This window comes from Melopsittacus undulatus, chromosome 12, assembly GCF_012275295.1.
Source record: "Melopsittacus undulatus isolate bMelUnd1 chromosome 12, bMelUnd1.mat.Z, whole genome shotgun sequence".
Classification (NCBI taxonomy): domain Eukaryota; kingdom Metazoa; phylum Chordata; class Aves; order Psittaciformes; family Psittaculidae; genus Melopsittacus; species Melopsittacus undulatus.
This window is the reverse complement of record NC_047538.1, coordinates 10,976,293-10,998,674: the sequence shown is the minus strand read 5'-3', so window position 1 is coordinate 10,998,674 and position 22,382 is coordinate 10,976,293. Positions and strand designations below refer to the sequence as shown.

At 45.3% G+C, this 22,382-nt stretch overlaps 1 protein-coding gene across 1 annotated transcript in view; it reads right to left on the bottom strand.

The window, feature by feature from the left end:
• Window positions 1-22,382, bottom strand: part of TBX5 (T-box transcription factor 5) — a 36,346-nt gene that overhangs the window by 2,301 nt on the left and 11,663 nt on the right. The window contains exons 6-7 of the mRNA XM_034068330.1: window positions 18,188-18,279; window positions 7,032-7,258 (exon numbers count right to left, since the gene is read on the bottom strand). Coding sequence (XP_033924221.1) covers window positions 7,032-7,258; window positions 18,188-18,279 — 319 coding nt within the window. The remainder of the gene's footprint in view (window positions 1-7,031; window positions 7,259-18,187; window positions 18,280-22,382) is intronic.

Sequence of the window (22,382 nt, the reverse complement as noted above, 5' to 3'; positions counted from 1 at the left end):
TTGTTTCTTGTCAACGTATTTATTGCTAATACAGCCACGTGCTTCCTGAACCCACTCTGCTTGTAAAATAATCCATTATTCCCTCTCAGGTGTCAGCCAAGCCCAGCTGGATCAACTGCTGCTGTAGTCTTCTTGGCCCAACCACCCCAGGAAATACCAGGTACCAAGGTACACACCATAGGGACCTTCCTCTTGGCATCCTTTGACTTTGTAATAGACCATAAACCGAGCTGGAAAAGCACAGTCCCATTTCATGCTTTCTTCCTGACAACGGCAAAACCTGGTTCCTTAGTCCCAGCAACACAGAGCCCTGATAATCAAGTTATCTCCCTCCTCTGCCTTCACTTACATCGAGACAGAAAGTTGGATGGGATAAGTGAGCAATGCAGTAATATCTTTAAAACAGCTGGAACAGCAAGCAGGTAGATGCAGAACTGTATCACCCTCCTTCATCAGGGTCATTTTATATAGGAGAGATGGAGAGGATGTTATCCCCTGAAAGACCAAAGCTGGAAGCACAGGTCTACACTCCCTCCCGAACACAGGTCTATCCATCACAGGAGGTACATCTGGAAGCTTGAGCCTGTGCTTTTACAGACAGCCTCAAAGTTTTGGATCCCTGTCCCACCACTGAGTAATAAGAACACTAGGGTGGAAAAAACAATGTCTTGTAAAATGAAGCATTGTTCTGCTAATAAAGTTTTCAGCATTAAACCGCATTACTCCACTGGCATCAGACATCATTGGCTTGGGGTTTGACTGTTTATTTTATTTCTTTCTTTTTTTAATACACAACACAAAGCGGTCAAACTCTGGTTTTCGGTTGTGTAAAACTGCGCCTGACTTACAACCTCAGGTTGCTGATTTTTCCATTGAGCCCAGACATCCCGCTGCTGGCCCCAGCCCAGCCAAGCAGAGCCACAGCATTATGGATCTGCTTCCAGGATTCATTGCAGGTGAAAGGAGAAAAACAAAAACAACCCAAATTGCAGTGGAAAGCTTGTAGGTGCTCTCTCTTCTTCCATAAGTTGTTGTGATGGCTTTGCTGGCCTCTCTAGAGCCAGCCCCGCTGATGTTGCATCAGGAAAGTCATCATCAACTCCAGGCTGTAAGGTGTGTAAGGACACCATACACATCTCCAAAGTGACAGTCACTAATGAAGGATTACAGTCTATCCTAACAGCTTCTTCCTGCCCTCTTGCCCCTCTTTCTGATGAATTTCCCATCTACATAACTTCAGAGTGCTGGATAAGGAAGAGAACAGTCCATCTCCATCATCACATGGGATGATACAGACCAGAGATACTCAGCTGGTGCCAGCAGATGCATTTACACTGATCCAAGCTCTCTGAAAATACAAAGTCTGATCTGACATTGTCCCACCACTCCTTGCAGAGGAGACCAGAGTCAGCACACAGCAGGCAAACTGCCTCCCTATGGCATATGAAAAAGATCTGAGAGTGGAAAGAGGACATATTCATGGAAGAGGGTAGCAAAAGGAGGACAAGTCAAACAGATCTCTCTCACAACACTGAAGGCTGCTGTTTAATTTCATCCCCACCTGCTCTGGAGCCTGGACAATCTGTGCCAAGGGCATAATCCTCTCCCTGAAGATCCTCTCACCTCCTCAACATCAGTGTGAGCAAGACATAGGAGATAACTGCTCTGTTCTGGGTTTGATTCCTGATGTTGATTCCCTGATAGCACTTCATTATCCTTTTCCTGTTGCCACTGAGCCCTCAAAGGTGCTGGGCACTTCTGGGGGGATGCTGACCATCCTGAGGGATGCTGACCATCCTCTCCTTTTGCTGTTATTCTTGGAAGCCAAGGGTGGTGATCAGCTCTTGTGACCAGTCCCTCGATACTGTGCAAGCCTCAAAAAGCAAAAGGTTCTGCCAAGCAGGAGGAGCTGCCAGCACTTGGGAGAAGCTGCTCCAAAGTGGATCCAAGGAAAACGGAGCCTGCAGAATGGGGTGGAAACTGGCACTCTCACAAGGAATTTGATGATCTATCTAATGAAGGAGCTTGAGCGAAAGGATAAGCAGTTCCAAGATTTCCGGTATTTACTACTTCCAGCTGGGTTGTAAATACCACACAAATGGCTTTTTAAATGGAATTTTCCCAATTCCATCCAAAAAGAAATGCAAACATGTAAAATCTTGGGACTGGGGGGACTGGGCCCACTTCTTCCCCTGCTGTAAATCAAGAGAGCTCCCTTTCCAATTCATGACCATCAGCTCCCCAGGACAGAAGACAATGAAGAATGGGACCAAACTGGTTTGGTTTTTAAAGTTCACCCACACTTCCAGGGCATGACAGTAGGTTCATCCCGACTTTGTGAGGGAGACACAATGGATGATTATCACTAGCACTGTTGGTTTATCTCGTCTGGTTTCTAGTATGAATCTAACATGAGCCTGAATAGCCAATACCAGCATGCGAGACTGACGAGGGCTGTCAAAGACATGGAAAAAGCAGATTCAACCCAAATTAACATCCCTAGAGGGCAAATGAGACTTACATCATAGGACATGAAACCTAAGACACCCTGGTTATTTCAGCAACCACAGAGTTTGTGATACGTCTGCATTACACTGCAGGCAAACACAACAGAATGGGTTGTGGGATAGAGACAATCCAACACCAAAAGCTGGAACCTCTTCCAGAGAGGCAATAAGTTGCCAGCACTGCCTGCAGAGGCACAGGAGGCACCTCCTGATGGGAGAATGGGATGAAGCCATTGAAATGAAGCCATTGCAACTAGAGGGCCACAAGCAACATGACTGCACAGCGAGAGCAGAGTGCACACCAGCCCCCAGGTATCCCCACCACCATGCAGGCAGGCTCTTCTTCACCCTTGGTGTCCTAGCAGCCACCTTGCTCTGGGTTCCACTGCATCTACCCAAGCAGCAAACACCTACAGCTATAGCATAGCTCAAGCCTTGGCCAACTCATTGCATCTTCTAACATCTGCAGGACAAGCAGCATGTCCTCTGAAAAGAGATGCTATACCTGACTTTTGTCCTACAGATTCTTTGAGTGAAGGAAGAGCTGGGTGGGATGAGGAAGAAATCAGTTCAGTCAACAAAGAGGTCTATCCACCCTGACAGTGCCTGTTCTTGAGAAGAAGGGGGAAAGACATTGCTGTATCTCCATCAACCTCATCAGAGCAGGAAGGAGATGAAAGATACATTCTTCCCCATGGTCATGTCAAAGCTAGGTGGCTGAAGGATACCGTCCTCACTGGTTGGAGCCGGTGGGTTCTGCCACGTCCCTTTTCTCCCTCAAGAAGAATGCCAACATGACAACTTTTATAACCTCCCCAGGGAGAGGCTGCTCCAGTCGCCTCCTGTTCAGCATCACAAGCATCCCAGAAGTCTGCCAAGTGGTTGAGATTGTGTAAGGCTGGGAGGGAGCAGAGGTTTAAAGGGATGGCTTTTTAGTTCACAGGAAATCTGAGGGAGCGGATAACACAAGGGAAAACAAGCTCCAATGCCTTAATTGGGACATGGGGCTAAAATGAAAGACAGAAAAGCAAGCTGCCTGCTGGTAAGTCCTTTTGGGCTTCTCCAAGCACAACAATGAGAGAGGGAGAAGTGGAGAGCAACTAGGAAAAAAAGCAACCTCTAACTGGTCTTTGTTGCAGCCTAAAAATCCACATCAAGAACCAAGACCACTCCTTGGTAGGATCCAGGGTTGGAGTTAATCCATCCTCTCAAGACCAGCAACCTTGTGAAATGTCATGAAAAATCTCAGTGTGGAGCTGGGATACAATGCAGGATAATTCTTGCCTTGAGGACCTCCATTCCCCAGGACCCATCATGTTCAGAAGATGCCTGGAGCACCTACCCCATTGCACCATGCTGGGGTTATTCCCAATGCTGCAATCCCACACTCCCACCTGGGCAGCAGGAATTGCCAGATTCAGAGCTCTGGGATGTGTCCTTCCTTCCTTCCTAACCCAGAAGAGCATCACCTCCCTGAAACAGAGGAGCCTTCAGAGATAACATCCTATCACAGCCCTGCTGCTCTCCCCTAATGTAACTCCATATCAGATCTCCAGAGTGAATCCATCTTCACTTGACAGCTAAGAACAACACTGTCAACCGCAGAGCTAAAGCTTTGTCTTAGGTCACCAAGGAAGTAGAAGTTGAAAAAGGTGCCTTCAAGTTACTTGAATAGAGGCCTATTCTTAACTGAGCCGAAACCAAGACTTGATCTCCTGATTGAAAAGGATACAGAGAAACATCATGAGATGTCAAAGCTGGAATGAGATATATCTGAGACACTATCCTGGAAATGGTATTTGCTACAGCAGATACAGACACCAGCTGGTCTCAAATCCAGCTGAATTGCCCTCTGCTCCTGCAAGCGCTTCTCCATCCCTACAGCCTTGCAAAAAGGCAATAAGCCATTTGAGATAAATCCTAAACTGACTGAAGAGGAGTCAGTGTTTGAGGACTTGATGATCCAATGCAATCAATAAAGCTTCCAGTCCAGAAAACAGACAGAGGTGCATTAGGAGTGAACATACTCTTGCTTTCACATTTTCTTAGATCGTGATGCTTGGTGAAAGCTATGCAGAAAAGTAGGAAAGCATGAGAACTGGGAAGGAAAACTTTATATTACACTTAGGAAGGAAAGGCTGGAAAAGGAAGAAAAAGAGGAATATTATAGGCAAGGTTATTTTCCCCAAGTTCAATAAAGACCCTTGCTCGATGCTAGAAAGTGCCACGCTCAGTCTGAGTTTGAGAGGATACATTGGATCACGTTCTGATTTATCTGCACGGAATTTCTCATCTCTAGTGACTTCTCTTTTTTCCTCCTTTTTTAATTAATTTCACTTTGCAAAGAGCTGCTTGGCAGCTTGTGTTGGCTCTCTGTTTCCCATTAACTTTGTGTTTCTTTTCTTTAAGCCCGGGTGGCTGTTTTCGATTTGCTGGATGCATGGGAAGGGGGGGAAAAAGGCACAGGGAGGAAAGTAGGCTCAGGGTCCTGAGACATCCAGCTTCACGGAAGAAGTCGGTGGTATCGGACAGGACACTGCTTCTCTTTGATTAAAGCATTTGGCGGCTTTGATAAAAGGCCCTTAACTGCTTGTGCCACTCAAGCCATCAGAGAGATAATGAGGGGCCATCGGCCGTACAGACAAGGAATCCCTTTGCCAGTTCTCCTGCACTTTCGCAAGGGCCACGCAGGCCAAAAGGGGCCCGGGGAGCTTCTTACAGGGCAGATAGTCGTCTCTTTTGTGACAATAAGAGGAAGTGAGATAATTGGGGGATTGAGGGAAACCACCCATGGAGACACCACTTAGCGGGAATCCCAAAACTGGAAGGAAACCTCTGTTGATTCCTTATCACGTTCCAATGTGGAGGGGAATGATGAATTGCTCTGTGGTGCAGGGACATGCAGCAGTCAGAGATTGTCCAAAGGGTTTGTTGTCATTTGGGACAGCTTGTTTTGGTTTGGTTTTGCAGAGGGGAAGAGGAGTGGGGAAAACTCAGATCCCAGGGCAAAGGAGCACCAAGGATGGATCACAGGCTGAGGGACACCAAGGGTGAATGGGATCTGCCTTTCCATCACCAACAATGGGGCATTGCAGCAACCCAGTTGTGTCAGAGCACCTCAGCAAGGGCTACACACCTCATCTCTGATGTTAGGGGACACTGGGAAGCCACTGCAGCTCTTTCTTCCCCTCCAAACAGCCAGCTCATGTCTAGCATCACCATTTCCAACCATAGCTCTCCTATACTCCATAGGAAAACATGGGGTGCCTGGTCAGCTGGAGGGGTCAGAAAATGAGGCCTCCGTTCGTCACTGTTTAGCTCAATCTGAGGAAAACATGAAGATTCCTCAACTTTTTTGCATTTATATTTGTACGCAACACACACGTCACAGCATCCAGGGGATTCACCAAGGATGGGAGAGAGATTTCCACTGCCCTCCTGCCTCATCTGCCAGCACTTCCCAGCATCCGCTACCTTAGCCTGTGTGTCTACACTGCACATCCCAGTGCCCCAGGGGTTATGTTACTAAAAATAATGACATGTGGCTGACTGATAGGACCATGCAGGGAAGCAGGAAGGGATCTGCTGTGGGGACAGGCTACCAGGCTGGAGAAATTCTTGGTGCATTCGAATGCCGCAGTGCATGCTGACTCTTACTAGTTTTTCCCATGCAATGTAGACTAAATCCTGAGAAAGGGGAACTAGGATAGGCTGTAGCCATCTCCTGTCCACCCCATAGGGTTGCATTCAACCTTGGAAACTCCCTGTACTCTTCTGAGTGGTTGGGGTAGAGCTGATCTAAGGCTTTTGTTATCTCAGTCCTGCAAGTGTGTTTGCATCTAAGCATTTCCACTACTTTAGGAGAGGAAAGGAGAGACCACAAACTGCTCGCTCCTACATGAGAACAATTATCCCATGGATAGCATGGAGCTCTTCACGCCAGGACGAGCTGAGCAGTCAGTGTAAAGCCCTCACAGTTTAATCCCTCAAGCTCTGTCAAAGCAGGTCAGTCACACCAGAGGGGAACAAACATGGATATCATGATTGTCAATCCCATGCACCGTTCATTAGACCAAGCATTTAAGTGGAATTACTTTCCACAGACAACTGTCTCCCAACTGTGAGACTCTCAGTTGAAAACTGTGCAAAAGCCAAGCTGTCAAGGTATCTCCACTTGGAGATTAACCCTGTCTGAGGGGCTATGGAAGCTGATAAGTCATCTTTATCTCTGGCACCAGCTATCTTACTGAATGTGGATTCAACATGGGGGAAAGGCATTGCCACCCCTCCAAACAGCTCCCTCCCAGCCCAGCAGCACAGATGGGGCTTTAGGCTATGGTGAGAAGAGTTTCCCAGCCCAGCCTGGTGGACCTCCACCGCCCTCATCCTTTGCTTATCCTCATGTGTCACCGTAAAGCAGGCTGGGGCTGTCCAGCCTGCGGGCAAGAGGAAACATGAGAAAAAAACACTGAGAGTCGTGTTAGGAAGAGGAAAGCACCGATTGGGGAGCAGCCAAGGTCTGACCTTTTCTCTTGGTGCAGTGGTAGATCTGGCTGTGCTCCTGGGAGATCGGGTAGGGGTTGGCAGGCGGGAGCAGGTCCTGGGAGGTGCTCGACACCCCATTCTCGCACTGGTACTGGGAGCCCAGATTGGAGGAGGCAGAAAGGACCCTGGTCTCACCACTGAAGGGGCTGTGATTCGAGGACACTTTTTGTCTCACTGTGCTCCTGGGAACAACCGGGTACTCTTTACTAAAAGCAAAGAAACAAACAAACAAAATATCAGAAAGTCAATTAATAAATATATCATAAATAAATGGATTCATAAATAAAGGCAGCACATTAAAGTCATGATGTTTGTTTAGACTTTCTGGCAGAGACACCCCTCCCAGAAGGCTGCAGCCCAGTCACACTTCATCCATGTGGCACTCCTCTATTTCACTTTCCTTTTAGTATCTTTCCCTTTAGATTTGTGGCTCTTCCACCACAATTGCTCTTTTACATCCCTAAATACAACAGATACATGCAGTTAGAGCAAAATACAAAAGATTTATATTTACATATTCTAGTAGCATTTATAAAATACATCGTATTTGTATTGTATATGTGCATGTGCACGTGTGCACATAAAAAACTTCATTTCTGCCAAGCTGTCTTAGAGATGGATTAAATATTTAAGTCTACTTTTTCCCCCTTATGGTATTTGTCCCCATTTATTTCCCCAGGGTCTGCCAGTCTGGTTGTCCTGGATGGGGGATCCCTGGACCAGAGCACAAGCTCCACTTCAGAGCACTTAGGAAAGAGAAAGAAATAAATCACCAAGTCCTGCTGCACACCAGAGCCACACACCTCAGCAGAGCCAGGCTAAGAAGGGAAGCACTAATGGAAAGTCTGGTTCATTCCCTTGCTCCAAAATCTGGTTTGAAGCAGGGATTCTTTGCAAGCACTGGCTGGAAATCCCTTCTCCTGCAAGACCCTATAGCACGTTTTGGAGACATTTCTCCAAGCACATCAGAAGTGTGGCCAGATAAGATTATTCCTGCTCTGCAGGAGAGAGAAGTGAAGGCTTGAAAAGGTCTCAGAGCCTTCAACCAAGGTGCAAGCCTCCCCCTGAGCTGGAAGTTCCTTGAACCCAAGCACTTGCTAAAATGCCTAAAGACCAGGTAGTACAGCAGCATCTCACAAAGTACCACCAGGCCTACAGCAGCCATGACCCAGAGCCAAGATTCCAATGCAAGCTTTCTTCTTCTAAGCTATAACAGTTGAATCAAGCTGGCTTTGAAATACCCTACTCAACTGCCCAAAACCATTCTGCTGGAGCAAGGACAGATCCTTAAATCCCACCAACAGGCTCACCTTCCATGTGAAGGAGGAGCCCTGAATCTCCAATATAAAGAGGACCTATCACTGTAGGAACTCAGAGCTTATTTACAACATTTAACAATAGCATTTACATAAACCTACTCAACAGCAGGGAGCTTCCATCCAAACCACTACTGTGGTGGCTGCCAGAAACATCAGCAACCGGGCTGTAATGGAGGGGAAACTCACCCAGGAGCTCAAACCCAAATAAATGTCTCTCTCCTTGTGCCACAAAAGCTTTCCAAACCCCAGGCACTGGTGGCTTGCCAAAGAGAGCCTATTCCAAAGGTGGGGTTTCTTCCCCTGGAAGCACAGCAGCTCTTCCCCACAGGAGCATGGCTTTCCACACACTTGGATGGGCTGAAGAGGCATCTTTTTCTCCTGAAGTCCAGACTGTGCACAAGAACAAGAGAGAGATGGATCGGGAGGAAGCAGATTTATCCCTCAGATACAAAAGACAGCGATGGATGCCATGATATGCAGTGGGCTTCAAATTACCTCTTTGCCTGTGGACACCCCACACTAGCATTTCCACCCTAGGAGCTCTTGGTGCTGGAGGGCATCTTTGGTGGCTTTTCAGGAAGGTCAACAGCTGTGGCCTTCAGAATTCCTATGATCTTCAAACCTTCTGTGGTCTAGGGGATTTTCTAGCCCTACCATGTCATGTTCTTGAGCTGCCTGCTCTTTCACACAGCAGTCCTCATGGAAATAACACCAGCATGACACCCCAAAGCTGCATCCCCACTGTTTCCCTTCCAAGGGGACATAAATGGACCTTGCCCTCATCTCTCCTCCCATGCTGCTGCATGGATTGACTGGCTCCTTCTTCCTCATCTCCACCACCACCAACACCAATTGCCCCAAGAAACAACAGAGGCTCACTATTACTTTCAGTGGGTACCTCTGAGCTACGACGGAAGAGAAGGAAGAACATACCATGACATGATGCCACAACATGTTCTCAGTGCTTTTTCTGGAGGATGTAGAAATTATTGTTTTCACAATTTCTCCCTGCTTCAGTGGGTGAAGAATTGGATGTCTCTGGGATGTGGGATTAGATCTGCATGGGGGTTTCTTACAGTAAATTCTCACAGCAGATCATAGGGACCCCATAGGTATCAGACACTCACTGTGTGAAGCACCACACAAACACTAAGAAGCCATCCTCATCCTAGGTATTTGTCACCTAAATCAACGTTTTCTCTGAGCTGAGATGGGTGAAAAAATAACAATCTGATTGTTTTTTCTTGATAATAAAAGTTTTCTTTCCATAAAGGAGCTGTAGGCCTGAAACAGCAATATTTTCACTCTGAGTGCCAGCATAGGTGATGTCAGGATCCCACACTCCCATTGTGCATTGGGGACCGAATTCCTTTCAGACTGCTTTTCCAAGGGGACACAAAAGCCTCCGTAAGCATTAGAGAACCATGGTGTTCTTCAGGAGCCACAGTGGGAGCAGGGAGTCACATTGGAGAGGGAACAGGTTGGAGACACCAAGTTTCCAAACACCAGTTCCCAGGAGGTATCGCAATGACTTCTCTCCAGACTGAAATATTTCCATTTCAGTCAAAACATGTTGGGTGCTATTTTTGCCAAAAAAATCTACTATTTGAGGAGGGACAGGAAGGAAAGTATTTTTTAACCAAATAGCTCAAATATTCTCTTTCTTTCAGCTTGCTATTTTTCTGTGCACAAAAGCAGTTATCTCTGTATTCCTACCTGTTCCTTCCTTATAGGAGCTCTAATAAAGAGATATCTTTGGTACCTTGTAAAGCAACATCATAGAATCATAGAATAGGGTTGGAAAGGACCTTAAGATCACCCAGTTCCAATCCCCTGCCATGGGCAGGGACACCTCACACTAAACCATGCCACCCAAGGCTCTCTCCAACCCGGCCTTGGGCACTGCCAGGGATGGAGCATTCACAACCTCCCTGGGAAACCCATTCCAGTGCCTCACCACCTTTACAGTAAAGAACTTCTCCCTTATATCCAATCTAAACTTCCCATATTCAAGTTTTAACCCATTACCCCTTGTCCTATCACTACAGTCCCTAATGAAGAGTCCCTCCCCAGCATCCTTACAGGCCCCCTTATATCATCCTGAAACATTTATACTGTTTCCTGAGCCCACTCCATATGGAGTGAACAAACCCTTTGAGTTTGTCCTTCTGTCTTTTAAAATGTTTTGGGGTGGTTTTTTTTGTTTTGTTTTTTTTTTTTGCAGCACCTAAAAGTCACTATTGCCAAACTAGCTGGTTGTAATCCTGAGCCACAGTTTAATGGAATGAAGTTTTGTTCACCACCAGCACAAAAAAGATTGTCGTGTCCAGAAATTTTGTTATCCAAAAAAACTGTAGCTAAGTAGGAAGGGGGGAAAGAAAATAAGGCTAAAGCTGGATTTACACAGGCAATATAGGAAATTGTCCACACAGCAAGAGACTGGGCCAGAATGTCAGTTTTACATGAGGGTGTTAATGGGCTTTCCTTTTTTGCATTAAGAATTGTAAAATTAGAAGAAATTGGTTAGGGGAAAGAATTTACAAGGAAGGAAACTGTTGCTGGTCTATTTAAAGTCTGTTGGAAGCTAATGATGAATATTCAGACTGTAGATGATGTATTACAATAGCAGAAGGGAATGGGAAGGAAGGGGGGAGCTGCACTGCACAAAGTGCTGTACAGTCTCTGCACCATCAGGCTTCCAGCTGAAGGGCCACCAGGAGAGAATATTACTTGGGTTTTCATTAAACCTTGGGGGAAGAAATCAAGGATGAGTTTCAAGTCTATAGCAAAGGCACTCAGTACAGAACCCAGACTCAGTTCTTAACTTCCACCTGGCCACATTTCCCAGACCTGTAGGATCAGACATTGGTTCTGCAAAACCATTTCCTACAAACACACACATTCCTCTTTAGAGTTCATAAAATAACCCTGACCCTGCAGATCAGGTCTTACAAATGAATCTTTCCTGCATTTCCCTAGCACTTACACCCAAATCAGACCTCTGTCAAGTGGAATTAGTGACTTCTGTCTCATTTGCTCTCATGGCATCTTCACCCTGGCCAAATAACATTGTCACCGTGATGCACTCAAGAGCTCCCTATGATCACTTATGCCACAAATTCATATTTAGCAGAGAAATCAAAGGAGCAAATTCAAGGTTGTGTAATCTGAGAGCTGGAAAGCTTGTTGGCCCCTGAAAATTGATAAAAACTATGAAAAAGTATAAATATAAACCTTCACAGAATGACATCTAGTCAACTTTCTTGCTTATTGCCGAGCGGTAAGACAGTAATAATTGTCAATATCTTTTCATGTCAGACTTGGAAGTTTCCTAATGTACCAGCCAATGCACAGTAAATGCAGCTGCCAGACAAAAAACTTGTTTAAACTCTCTTTGAAGATTCATGGTTTACAACCAGAAGCTTCTGCACTGAAGCATCCAACCCCTACTGACCCTAAGCAAATGACTGTAGAAGATGCTTCTGATATTTCTGCAACAAGGCATCATATGCCAATGCTTTCCACAGCTGCTGCAGCTCATGGTAACAAGACTTCAAAAGACTTATTAAGTATCAGGTCTCAAGGATCATACTGATATCTGTTTGAGGTCAAGATGAGGCATGATATGGAAGAGGATTAACCCATGGTTAGCTGCTTTTGAAGGCCCCAAGCTTGGCACTGTCTAGATCTTGTTCACAGTGGCAATTCCTAATCTAAAATCTGACCAACCAGTGGCCAGCTGCAGCAATTCCCTTCACTCTTTCCAAGTTGCCAGAAATCTCCTTAAAATAACTGCTCCTTGGTCACTCACTATGAAAGGACAAATGTTTGCTGTCCTAGCAGTCCTGTTCCCTTTCACACACCCAGCACCTGTGGATACAGGGGTGCAGAATCAGTCTCCAATTCCAGATGTGCAAATATGACTCAAAGGCATTCGGATTTATATTTCCCAGACCACCAATTGTTGTCCTTCCTGCTGAGACCTGAGAGTCAGAGAGAAATGGAAGCCAGCCATAGCAGATATAGAAAGAGGAAGAGAAAATGCAACTGTAATAAGTATACCATCACCCAGGAAAAAGAAACAAACCAGAAAACAATTGACAATTGTTGAGTGCATTCATTTCAGCTTATTTGCAGCATACTGAAATATCGAACTATTCTCATGAGGCACTTGAGAGTGTTTGCACTGGAGAGATTGAAGTGGATAAAATCTATAGCAGGAAAGGAATTGGTATAAAAGAAACTATTGAGCGCTCTCTTCAGCCTTACCCTCAGATCAAAAATGAGCTCTCTTTGCATGGGGACTGCCCACAGCAAATAATACCTTAGACTGAACATCAAGCCAAAGTGCTCATTGAGGAGTATGGTAGGATGTTCACTGCATTCTCCACCAACATATCAAATGTCTTGGCCTTTTTTGCCAGAATGTGAAGGGATCCAATAACTCTGGTTTGGGTGCATGCATGGTACATTAACAACCAGTGCTTCATCTGAGCAGTGCAGCCTGAAGAGATCACTGTAACAAACCCAAGAACCAGAAGTGAAAAGAACCAGCTAGAGATAGAGAGCTATCATTACCAGGCAGATAAAAAGCTGGATTCCTGCAGACGAATGCCACTGTTCATGTTGGACTAAGACTAACCCAAGAGGAGCCGGAGAACTGGTATTGGCCAACAGAGACAGCATCATCACCCCTTCATGCTGCGCCAAGCTTCTGCAGATGAGGTCCTGCTGGGCAGATCCCCCAAAGAGGCAATGAAGGAAGCTGCAGCTACCCTGTGTTGCTTGAGATGATTTTCTCCTTTTAGAAGAGCTGTGGATACCCTCCAGTGAAGCCTGTAGAGCCTTATTTTGGATTTCATCTGAATTCCATCCAATTCTATAGAATACAATTCAAGCCTACAGTTTCCACTGGGGCTTTAACCAGGAAAATTTCCTTGGGGACATTTCTGGAGGAAAGCATCATCTCTCCAACAGATGTTACAACTCCAATTCTCACACTGAAAATGCTTCAGACTGCATGTGGTTCTTGGGAGATTTCAGTGCAGAACATGGGAAATGATCATGAATGTAGAGATGCAACGAGAAGCCTCAAGAAGAAAGGTCATTTGCAGTGGACTGAGACCTACTTGCATCGAACAGACCTACCAGTCAAACACGACGTTAGCAGGGCTCATAACGTCAAATGAACTACACTGCCACACTTCTTTGTCCAGTGGATAGTTCTGGGTCTGTGTCTCACTTTGAAAGGCTTCAAGATATCCCTCAAGGGAGCCAAGACCCACCCTTTCACATAGTCATCTTCCCTCTCAAAAGCTTTCCCAATGAGAAGCTTCAAAGACTAAATGGCATTAATTTGAACAAACAGTAACAGTGGCCTGAGACTTTCAGCAACCCTTCAGCACCCATAATAACTGCTGAAGACAATGGGAGCTGGAGAGGATGAACAAAACTTGGTTAAATGGTCTAACAGTATTACTCTTCTACAGTGCTTTAGCCCCAGACCCACAAACACTTCTCCCTCACTGTGTTTTGGCAGTCACAGATTAAAGCTACAACTTGCATGCAACCCCCAGGCCACCCAATAGTTATGCTTTATTAGTACAGTTGTATTGACATGGGGCATTTTAAAGGCAAAGTCCTACACTAGCATCTGCAATGCAGATCTCAGTTTCCCTGCATCAGCTTCACCCTCTGAGGATTTCTGCTGCATGCTTTGCTCTTGCTATCCACACCAAATTCCCTTTGGCATACCAGAAGGTCTAAGTGGAGGCAAAAGGAATTTTCACAGAGATCCAAAAAAGAATACTTTGCCTAAAATTCCCAGTGTCACAACTACTTCATTATACCTGCTTTATGTTTTCAATTGCAGCAGGAGCACAGAACACAGATACCATATAACTCGCATCCCTCACATTTTCCTCTAGTGTGTTCTCTTTTTTTAACTAAGAAAATCACAAACTTGATCTCATGCTCAGAAACTTGAAAACTTTAAGATCCCTGTTCTCCCACAGCACTCATCCTGTCCAAGAACCTGCTAAAGGGATCCTGTGTGTCTCAGGAAAGAAAGGCAGCAGGAAGAAAATGAACATGTATCAGAAATCACTGTTCACTGGAATTTGAATCTCCTTTGGAGCTCATGGCTATACTTTTTGAATGAAACCATCTGCTGCTGAAAGGCTTAATATTGCTACTGAATGGAGTTTTCTACCTGGACAGACTTCCTAGCTTTTCTTCTGGGAAACAGGAAGAGAAAATCAACACAGAGGTCTTGTGAAGGAGAAAGCCATGGAGAGAAATTGACTTGCAAAGACATCCCCATCTACCCAGATAGCCAGAGCTCACAGAAGCAAGCAGAGATGGAGGGAGAGTCTTCAACAAGGCACCCAAGACCATGCTCTGAGCTCACTCTTGGCATTCTAAGATGTCTTTCTTCTCTGCTTCACTTTCTTTCCTCTCAGTTCCTACTTTTTGCCAGGGGTAGGCATTCAATGGTTGAACCATCAGGCCTAGTCTCCATCAGCACATAAACCTACTTTGACTTTACCCCACTGCAGGACCTGCTCTAAGCTGAGCAGCAAACTGGTTTCCCTCCCATTGTCTGACAGCTAAAGGCATCTACTCTAAGCAAATTGTTCAGACTCTGCAGGTGAGAAAGCAGAGGGAAGGCTCTTCACCCACCCTCCCATTCATGGGCTGAGGTCTCAAAAGAAAGCAGCTTTGCTCTCTGGAAGCCCCCATCACTCTCTGCTTAACACAGAAGGAGCTCAGCCTGGGGGCACGGCTTCTGGACAGTATCTTCAACCACCACACACCTACTCCTATCCAATCCAAACCAATCCTATCCTATCCAATCCAATCCAAACCCCACAGAACGCATTAGAACCTAAAGATTTAATGCTGGGAACACATCTTCATCAGGACTCATGCGTCCAAAGCTGCTCCAAGGTGTGCAAGTGCAAGGACACACTTTAGCCATAGCTGGGACCAATTCTTCCCAGAAATGGGATGCCACAAGTCTGCTCACACACCTGGCTGGGCCAGTGCTTTGTCTGCTGGGATTTGCTTCTCCCAGGGCTGGTTTCAGCTTGGGGATGCCCCTCTGCAACAGCCCTATCCAGGGAATTAAGAAACATGAGAGATTTAAATAAAGAAAACATGGAGGTTTAAATAAAGAAAACACAGACCATGCAAAATTCATTCCCTCCATGGCTATGCCCTTTAATGAGATGATCAGTGACCTAATTTATATCAGGTCACCAGTTTTCGGTACAAAAGGCTGTTGTAAGGAGTGCTTTTTCCAGCTATGATTTTTTCTTAGAAGGAAGAAATAGCACTAGAAATGCAGCCCACCCTATTCTCCAAGGGCATAAATAGGCATCGCTGCTCTAAAGCCAAGGCAGACTTACTTGTACCTACCAGGCAGGGAGTAGGTACATCACTGGGAAACAACATCAATACATAGGCACACACACATGCATTTATATATTAAAATATATTTTAATATATATTTAATTATATTTTAATATATATTTTATTATATTTTAATATATATTTAATTATATTTTAATATATATTTGTATGTTAAACCTATATAAACCACAAAGGTAGGTCATACTTCTCTAGCATACTCAACCCTGAATGGCTCTTTATCTTATATACACATTTTATATATATATGATTTATGTATGTTTTCCTATATTTTTATATATAATTTTGCATATATTCAGATATATATAAAAAGACAAAAAGGTGGGCATATATTTCCAACTTCGAATAGGTCTTTATTTCACTATAATAATCTTATCCTGCTCTCCCTTAAAAAAAGGACATCTTTGTAAAGCTACACAGTCATTTCTATGCTATTGGTACAGAGGATAAGTTATTAAGGAAGTGAGCATCAGAAATCATCCTGCAAAGTCAACGCTGTGGATTTTAACCCTTCCAACCCTGCCAGGTCTGAGTGGGTGTGTTGATAGATTCCAAGTGTTTCTGCTCACTGTATCATCAACTGTGACCGCAGGCCTGCATAAAAATGCCAAGCAATTTTTAGCACAAGCTCAGCATGGCTAGATGCCACTCTCTTCATATGGCATGAAGCCCTTCTAATAGTCCTTACTGTTTTACCTCCTCCCTCCCGCTCCAAAAAACCCCACCATGAATGTAAACCTTCAAATCTTTCCATTTACCATAATGAAAGGGTAGTTTAGCAGCAAAAATGTGCGGGGGACATCGTTACTCAAGTTCCAGTAGAGGCTGGGAGGCTGGCACGGGAGGGAAGGGAGGGAAAACAGCTATTTCAAGTGGTAATACACCCATAAATAAAGAAATATTGACATATTATGCCAGGATCTGTGCTGTCATTGGAAAGGGCAGGCAGGGAACACAGGGCACATTCAGAAGACCACAGAGATTATTTAGATGGAGAAGAGTAACTGTTGTGTATATACGTTTTATATACATATATATATGTAAAAAAATATGATATATATATTTTATATATATTGGATTTTCTGAGTCTGAGCCGGAAAATATTTGTACACCTGAGCACATTTGCCCGTTTGAGTAGGATAACAGGTCTAAGTGCTCGCAGGATTTCAGGCATTATTTGCTGCCTGCCAGCATGATATGCATGGCTCTGGAGAGCCATGCTCAGGTCACCATCTATGGCAACCAGAAAAGACTCCTGCATCCACACCAGCATCTGCACTCCAGCTCTCAACGACCACCTACAACCAACTCCTAGGTGGGTGGTGGAGAAAACTCTCCAAACAGAAGGTCACAGCACAGGTCTCTACAGCCCTCCACTGAGAGCCAGCTATGCTGGTCCTGGAGAATAAGGGGTCTGAGTCATTCCTGCCCTCCTGGATGGAAAATGTTATATTGAGCATCTCCATCTGTCTTAGGTATAATCATGGGTATGGCGCTGTTCCTGCAAAACATTTGCACCAGGAAGCAGCTTGACACATGGACAAAGTTCCAAGTGAAGCGAAAAGCATGAAGTTAAGTATTGGCAGGCCCTGACATTTAGAAAAGGACTTTAAACAGGATCCTTAAACAGGATTTAGGCTTGATTTTCAGCTTAAGTACTTACATCCAAAGCTGACATTCAGAAAGGTCTCTTCAGCCACCTGGCCCTGGAGATCCCAACATTTCTAATACCTCCCTTCTTCAACCTGAAACCATCACATCTGTGCTCCTCCTCTGCATTTCCAGAACTGACCACGCACACACTCCCCTCCTGCCAAAGACCCTCTGAAAGCCAGAGACCAGCACAACACCGATCTCTGCACTAAGATCTCCAAAGGCATTTGGAGCATCTTTAACAAACCTGGTCACAGAATAAGGCTATGAGCTTTGTCTTTAAAGCACTGCCACCTGGGGAAAGAAATACCCCACAGCTCCTCTGCAGTAGCCTGGTGACCAGAGCTTCTCAGAGCTAGTCCAAGTCTCTTGTTTTAAGCAGGTTTAAGCCCACACACAGCCTCAGAGACATCTGCTTAGCCCAGAGCTAGAGGTTGTTCTGGATGGGAACAAGTCAGGAAGGAGTACAAGATCCCTACTGCCAAGAGGGCAAACCATAGGTGAGATCCTGCCTCTGTAACCCAGCAGGTAAAGCATTCACCTTGGAGTGGGAAGTCCTGGATTTTGGCCTGATGGTATTTCAAGAGCTTGACGTGAAACACACGTGCAGATGCCAGAGAAGGGACTGCCCCTAAGTCCTGGCTTAGCTCAAGCCAAAGGGCAACATGCAAAGTAAAGCTCAGGCAGCTCTCATGGTCCCAAGCAGGTCCCCATGTCAGAGGCACGAGTTACCTCTGCATCCTGGACATCCTGTGGAGCTCCATGTCGTCGCTGCCGCGGAAGCCTTTCGCAAAGGGGTTGTTCTCAATCTTTAACTGGGTGATCTGAAAGGGAGGAAATGCAATGGGTTCATCACAAGTCCAAGGCATGGCCTGGGAGAGAGGGGATATTTTTTATTAAACCCAAGCCAATAGGGATGTGGTGAAAAACAGCTTTCAGGAACTCAAGTCATCCTTCAGCTCAGGCACTGACCACTCCAGATGGGCCTTCCTCTACTTCGCTCCACTGGAAAAATATCTCCTGTCAACAACCTCTTGCTTCTCTTAGGCTTGTCCCATAACGAACACATAGGGCTGCACACACACACACAGAGATTTCTCTCTGGAGAAAATCTGCTTTCTTAGAGTTACTTTCTTTATTTTGTTGGGAGGCCGCACTGTCTGCAGAACCAGGGATAAAAGTCACATTGCCTGAGCAAATCCCACCAACACCAACAGGTATTTTCTCATCAGTATACAGCCATGACCAAAACCTTATGTCTCTAACCCTGTACCCCACTACTCAAGCTGCTGAGGCTCACCCTTTATGCATTTCAGACCAGCTAAAGGTACTCCAGGTGCTCCACATCTGACATCCCTCCACAACCAGCCCCACACCTGTAAGCAAAGCATGGACTAACTTCCAGATTTACTTGGAGGACAGTTCCACCTCTGACCATCATGTCTTGAAAGAATATTTGTCTCCCCATCCATTCTAGGACGAATTAACATTGGTTAGCTTGCTCACTTGGTTGGCTGCCTTCAGCATCTAAAGTTTGCCAGGATTATTCCCTCTCAGACTCCTAACTTTGATCCTCTTATAATATGTAAGCATGTTAGAGAACACACACTTATCCAAAGCAACTGAGGTGCTGTCCTCTCCTTCACACAGTCCTCCTGAGTGCTTTAGGTGAGTAGGTTCTCTCAAGCCAGGCTTTGTCATTTAAGCCAATAGTAGCTGTGGACGAGCAACACCCTCAAACGCCCTGGTGATATCATTCATACAGACTCTCTCTGCATGTCAAATGTGATACAAATGCTTTGGGGTCTTTGCACTAAATCTGGATCAGGTGTGATCTAGCTGCAGTGCCCCAGTATTCAGGCAGAAGAGATAACATTTCCCCTTCTTCTCTTTCTCCATCACTACCTGGCAGTCCAAGCCCTTAGCCAAGAGTTGGGAAAACCACTTGCATTTGCCCAGGAGAGAGAACCCTGTGTTTGTCACTGGAGGAACTTCATGTGCTCACCGCAATTTATGGAAACGTTGTCTTTCCTTCCTATTGAAAGTTGGCCAACAGGAAGGAAGGAGCTCAAGATTAATGGTGGGAGAACAGAGAGAGGTTCATGTTCACCAAGTCAAGCACACGCAACCGGACCCTCCTCTTTGCCAAAATTCAAAGAGAAAAACCTGGCTCAGCTAGTGTCAATAGCAAACCCTGCCAGGTGCCTGCACAACCAGATTATTTTGCTATTTTCTTGTCTTGTATCATGTTTTTTTTTACCAAAAGCTACTTGTTCACTTGCCATTTTGCCTAATTCAGCCTCAAAACTCACACAAAGACCCCTGTCACTCCTACGCTTGCTGCCATGGGCATTCCCATTAAATCAGGACCTAATTTAGCAGCTAAACAGGGCATTGCACTACTTTTTTTTGGTCATACATTTCAGATTTCAAAGAGAAGGGTAAACAGCTGATCTATTTGATCCAATTTGCTATTCGAGCCATTCCCTAGCAGTAAAATGTGGGCACATTTTACAATTAAAAGTCCTTCATAATTAGACAACCAGCTGAGTATTTTGCAAAGGAACTACCTACTGGTTTCCACTATAGAGGTGGTGGCATTTGTGGAATGAATAATAGGCATTATTCAAGTTTTTTACTGTTTCTAGGCCATTTGCATTCTGAAGCACACTAAATGTACAAGTTGTCCTCCCTCACCGAACCCAATGGCAATATTTGCTTGCATAAGTGAAGTCCTTCACTGAGCAAGGATTTACAACACTGGCACCAGCACACAGATGTACAAAGGGCCAGATTCATCTCAACCTAACCGAAGGCATTTTAACCAAGGCGCCTACACTGGGAACCTCGTCTCTCAGTGTTCCTGCTGGAATAAGTGGTGGGAGATGGGGACTGCCAGAGGGCACTGGGGCTCTGAGGTGGGCAGCATTGCCTTCACAGGTCCCCAGCTCTCTCCATTCACTGAAGGAGGATTCATCAACATGCTAGCCCCTGATTTAAGGACCTCAGATGAATGCTGTGTCTGATGAATCAAGTCTTTATATCATAGAATCATAGAATGGTTTGGGTTGGAAAGGACATTAAGATCATCTAGTTCCAACTCCCTGCCATGGGCAAGGAAGCCTCACACTAGACCATATCACCCACAAAATGTCAGACAAACATCATATGGGCCCTCAATCTTGTCAATACATTGCTTCATGAGTAGAGAAGTCCCTAACCTGCATCATGAACACGCTTAATAAACAAACATATGTGTCAGTAGCAGGATGCCCCAAGTGAAGCACAGCTAACTTTAGCCTCCTTAAAGTGAGAGATCTGCTAGATTGAAGGCATCTAGGAACCAGGAGCTAGAGAAGGTTTTAAATTAGGTCTCAGCTTTTTGGTGGGCTTCAGATGCGTTTCAGGAGAAGCTTTCTGAACAAAGTTTCCCTAGATGGTAACTCAAGGCATTAGCCCTAACTCTAAGCCAGAAGAGTCCATGCCAGATTTAACAAAACCCTACACAACAAAACAGAAAATAGAGAAGGAGGTGGTGAATCCCTGCTTTAGAAAACAGCCTGGGGAAGATATTTTGTTTGGCCAGTTTTTGTCTGACTTACAAACCGTTTCAGAGGTGGAAAAGCAAACGAGTGGGTGGAAATAACCTCCTGGATCAGCTTTGCCATAGTGAAACTCTGTTTAATTGACTATAACTCATTGAGGGGGGGAGAAAAAGCTGTCAGAAAGTCAAATGACAATTACATCATGAAAAATAAACTGAAATACAACGTCCTGCAAAGTCATTAAGACAGATTGCCCAGGGCTAAATTATATAGCACTGATTCAATAAAACCATAGGGCTACATCTATGTATTTGTTACTCAAATAAACTAATGGCAAAGCTCACTGCTGACCACTGATGCAGACCCTTCTGAGATGAGAGCTTTCCAGAGTGAAGCCTCCTAGATTGATGCTTTTCAGGGCTTGTATGACCCATGGGTTCATCTTCACTTTAACAGGAAGTGACAGTTCCCAATGAAATCTCAGCACTGTTCCTCTGCACTCCTTTCTTTGGGCTAACTGACCACAACGCACATCTGCTGAGACATTTCCAATAGCATCTTCAGCTCCAGCATGATAAAATTTGCATCTAGTTACATCAGGGAAAGACTCCTTACAAAACTGAAACCTTACATGCCAGGTATATGCCCTGAGCTCCATTTTAGTTACTTACTTTGTTATCTCCCAAATTGGTCCCACTTCTTTGGAGCCCTTCAGCTAAGAGAAAAGATGCTACCCTGACCCTCTCAGGCTCTTCTGGAGGCACTTCTGAAACTGCCTTAAAGGCTGGGCACTGTACAAAAGGGACTTCACATTCTGCAAGGGATGGGGACCCTTAGTTTCTGAGCTCTTTTCTTGTGAACATGAGTGGCAAAAAAATCACCCTTCTGGTCACCTCATTTAGTGATGAAGAGGTTGAGGTGTTTACCCTTAAGCTTAGCACACATGGACCTCCCCATGTTGTGGGAATAACATGCTGTCCCTGCTCTGCAGGTGACCACGGTCCTGCTCAGCATGACAGGACCTCAGGCCCAAAAGCACAAAGCCTTTTTCTTCTGCACTCTCATATACTCAGGTGGAAACCAAGCCAGTGTGGAGGAGGAAACCAAACCCGGAGAACTGGGAAGGGAAGGAAAGAAATAGCTGAAGACAAGGTGCCTGCTGAGACTACATACATCTGGCTGAGCCAAACAGGGGAGCTGGATGGGGAGCTGGGACTCAGAGCCCAAGGTAAGAGCCAGGAGAAGGGGGGGCTGCTGGCAACAGGAAGAAGATGATGAACCCAGAAGCCAGTGAAGGAAATGGGAGGGACTGAGAGCCAATGGCTGGTTAAAGGTACTGGTGTGAGACAGAGGAGCTCATTGAGGAGGCTGTTGGCTGAACT